The sequence below is a fragment of the Citrus sinensis genome, chromosome 8 (genome assembly GCF_022201045.2).
Source record: "Citrus sinensis cultivar Valencia sweet orange chromosome 8, DVS_A1.0, whole genome shotgun sequence".
Lineage (NCBI taxonomy): Eukaryota > Viridiplantae > Streptophyta > Magnoliopsida > Sapindales > Rutaceae > Citrus > Citrus sinensis.
The window spans coordinates 22,463,841-22,467,483 of NC_068563.1; the positions used below are offsets into that span (position 1 = coordinate 22,463,841).

General features: G+C 30.7%; 1 protein-coding gene across 1 annotated transcript; it reads right to left on the reverse strand.

Annotated features, from left to right (window-relative positions):
* Positions 1-2,126: 2,126 nt before the first annotated feature.
* LOC102578030 (pathogenesis-related protein PR-4A) lies at positions 2,127-2,971 on the reverse strand. Its single transcript, XM_006487730.4, has 2 exons — positions 2,662-2,971; positions 2,127-2,468 (listed from the first exon to the last, which is right to left on the reverse strand). Exons 1-2 carry the CDS (start codon positions 2,920-2,922, stop codon positions 2,298-2,300), a joined length of 432 nt encoding a protein of 143 aa, XP_006487793.2. The 5' UTR covers positions 2,923-2,971; the 3' UTR covers positions 2,127-2,297.
* Between the last annotated feature and the right edge of the window lie 672 nt (positions 2,972-3,643).

The window sequence follows — 3,643 nt, forward strand, 5'->3', positions numbered from 1 at the left end:
ATAAAATTATAGAAACTTAGTCATCAATTACTCATCCTAGAGGATAAGAAATGGTTGGTTAAAATCCAAACAGCGTAATATTTTGGTAGAGGTTTCACAAACATATAGTCCAATTCCACATTGATTTGTCTTTGTTTTGACTACGACAAGACAATTTTAATTTTTGTAATTAATTAAATAATTAAATATTTATTTATTTATTTATTCTAGAGATTAAATCATGAAACAAAATGTCTTGATTTTATCTGGGGAGTAAGTTACCAAGTGAAATCATCACGAATCTTTCTTAAACTTCGCGATGAATTTTTATACTCTCATTGTCTCTCTTCCGAATTTTTTAAAATTAAGTCACATTTCTTATTGATTGTGAATGGTTAAAAATTAACTACTATTAGATTCAAATATACTATCTACGTACCGGTCATTTACGAGAATTATTTTTTTAAAAAAATCAAATCAGAAGAATTTTAAAATGCATGACAAGTAAAAAATATAATTACTTCGGCTCCATTCATGAGATTTGGCAGTTTAAGAACTAGAAGGTACGATAAGAAATGGTTGGTTCAATTTGTTCACCTTGTATGTTGATAATGTTCATCAACTTGATATTTAACTTAATATTTCTGTCTTCCAATAATTTAAAGTAGAATGAACAAGGGCAGTCTCATTCATCTTATATTTAATGAAGTTGTTTGGTAAAAATTGTTAATATGGCCTTAAACCAAGAAAATAGAAAAGGCAAATGAAAATAGCAAAATCAGACATTCAAAATTAGTATTTTCGAAGGAGTGATTTTTGGTGCAGTAGAATAAAATTTTTTCATCTTTCATAATTTCTATCTTTAACTTGTATATAATTCACATCCTGTTGAATAGTTCTTCCTTTTTTATTAGTTGTTGATTAGTAAAATAACAAATTGGTAACCCGTTTATGAAAAAGTAAAAAATAATCAAGAAGAAAAGTTGACCACACATAATCAAAAGATACGTACAAAGACCAAAATTTTTAAACTAAGAATAGAGAGCTCACTTGGGCAGAAAGTTCCAATTTAGAAGCAGAAATTAATTTCCAAACGGAGAAAAATGTGCCCAACAATGAATTTATCGCTCCCTTTATTTTTAAGCAATGTGTACAAAAAAAAAAAAAATTGATTTTTTTTAAATAAAAGGGAGTAGATTAGGTAATCATAGTATAATACATCGTGATTGAGACAAGAAATAATTCTTAAAAACAAAATCTAAAATAAGAAATGAAATTATCTTAGAATTGGAGCCCAATTAAATGTAGGATAAGGTGTAACTATCGTCATGCTAGACATTCTAAATTATGTTTCAAAATTTAATCTTAAACTATATTTTATGTGATATGTCATTCATTAAATGGATGATAAAATTTTACGAGTCGTAAGATTTGAAGTGAAATCTTCCACTTGATTAATAATTACATAATTTAGATTAAAATTTTAAGATATAATCCAGAATCTTTAACAATATTACTAAAGCCTGTAACAACTTATATATGCATAAAAAAAGTGATGTTAAGAATCTTAGTAGTTAAATCCTAACTGATATGACATTCATTAGTAAAGAATATTAATAATTAAAATTCAACTTAAAACTAAAATGTTGAAATCCCAAAATCCCTAACGTTATTGGTACATGAATGAGGTGTGAATGAGCAGTCTGCTTGGTGCCCACGGCACTAGTTAAATAGTATACCGTGATTGTGGGAATTAATGATAGGATATTGACAATTAGGCGGAGATGCGAAGAACCGCCGTGTACAAATTTCACCTAAAATCAAAAGTCTAGATTTTTGAAGCAAGAATTTTCTACATTCTGGTTGTCGATAACACCCCTTTGTAAGTCCAAGTCATTTTCTTTTCTACCTAATTTGTAATTTATTCTTCTCAAATCAATGAAGAAAAATAATCTTGAACTGTCTTGACCGGCCGATCTTATGTATTTAGTAGTAATTAATTCAGAAACAGTTCCAATCTTGTTAGAAATATTAATATATACCTAATTTTAAACAGCAAAATTTGTTCAGGAGTTTGGTCGAGTAATTTTTTATACAATCTTTTTTAATCGACTAAAGGTATTTAAATTCAAGAAAATGTAAAGGGATAAAAAAAGGAAACTTTTATTACATAACTGTAGTGCCCATGAGCACTTCTTGATACTTCATCAGAAGTTTTATTTTATTTATGAACTAAGTATATAGAGGGATAATTAATTAATAAATTAACCCTATTACAGCATTAAGCTTCGATCGATCATGGAATTATAGATGGTGCTTTAATCATTGCAGTTCACAAACTCGTAGCTGACAGTAAGGAAGCCTTGTTGATAGCCTATTCCATTGGTGTCCAATTTCTTGAACACTCCTTCGTCCAAATCTAAGCCTCCATTGGCACACTGATCAACAATTCTCACAATTTGTTGGGCTCCTGTACCACTGTTTGTGACCTGGAAAAACAAGGTATATATACAGTTACATTGATTTTCAAAGACTCTAGGAAAAATATCAAAACCCCCTATTTTTTTTTTTTATGAACTTAATTATTTTTTAAAAATGTTTCAAAATCCATTCAAACATTTTTAGCTAAATGCTAAGCATAAAAAGTTGATTGATTAGGGATCAATCATTCATCGTTCTTACCCTTAAGCACCTGCCACAAGCAGCTTGTCCAATGGGTCCGCCCGAATGACAGAAAGCAGTCCAGCCATATTTCTGGCGCCAGGCCAAGGGCTTGTTGGCATCCCATGTTGCGCAGAAAGCGCTCGCTGCCGTCAAGTCCCATCCAATTTGCTCAGGGTGGTAGAGATGATACGTGGCTCTCACATTAGAAGCACTTTGGGCAGAAGCAGCTGCCACCAGTAGACAAACTGACAGAATCACACAGAGACCGAACCTCCCCATATTTTTCTCTTAATGTTCTAAGCTTAACTTATCCGTTGCACAAAGTGGTTGAGTGGGTGCTTCAATTTATAGAGAAAAATGACCAATTATGATTACCAAAACAACCTCGGCATTTTGAAAAGTCTGGATGAGAAATTATAAGTGTTCTAGAATTGCGTCCAATTGTCTTGTTTTTTCTGGTATAGTTTCTGCATGATTTGTACAAATGGATATTATTGTTTTTGGCAGACCTTGACTGGTACTAGCCACAAGTCGTTGATTTTTCCATGAAATTAATGCCGTGTCTTTAACCATTTGCTTGCGGGGGCTGCTAAGGGCATTCAGGGAGGATAATTTTTATTTTTACTTTTTTTTTAAAAGAATGAGTCGCAGTCACATTATAAAATGTCATATCATAATATTAAACTAAATTCGTTTAAATAATTATTTTTTTACCGTCAATAAATATCAGACATTTCTTAAATACGAAGTTCTGAACGACCGCTTAAATTCATCTGGTTCTTGAGCAACCCATATTTTATTTATCACATATAGGTATCGAAGATATTGGATGAGCTTAAGTAATGTTTATAAATAGTACATGCTTTATCATCTAATTGTGATCTTACTCCCTTTTATCTTAATCTTGAGATTTAAGATTAAAAATTGTGTCTAATAATTAAGTAACAATTAAATGCTTTAGATACTGTTTTCTAAAAGCCCCCAAAAAAAAAAACACACT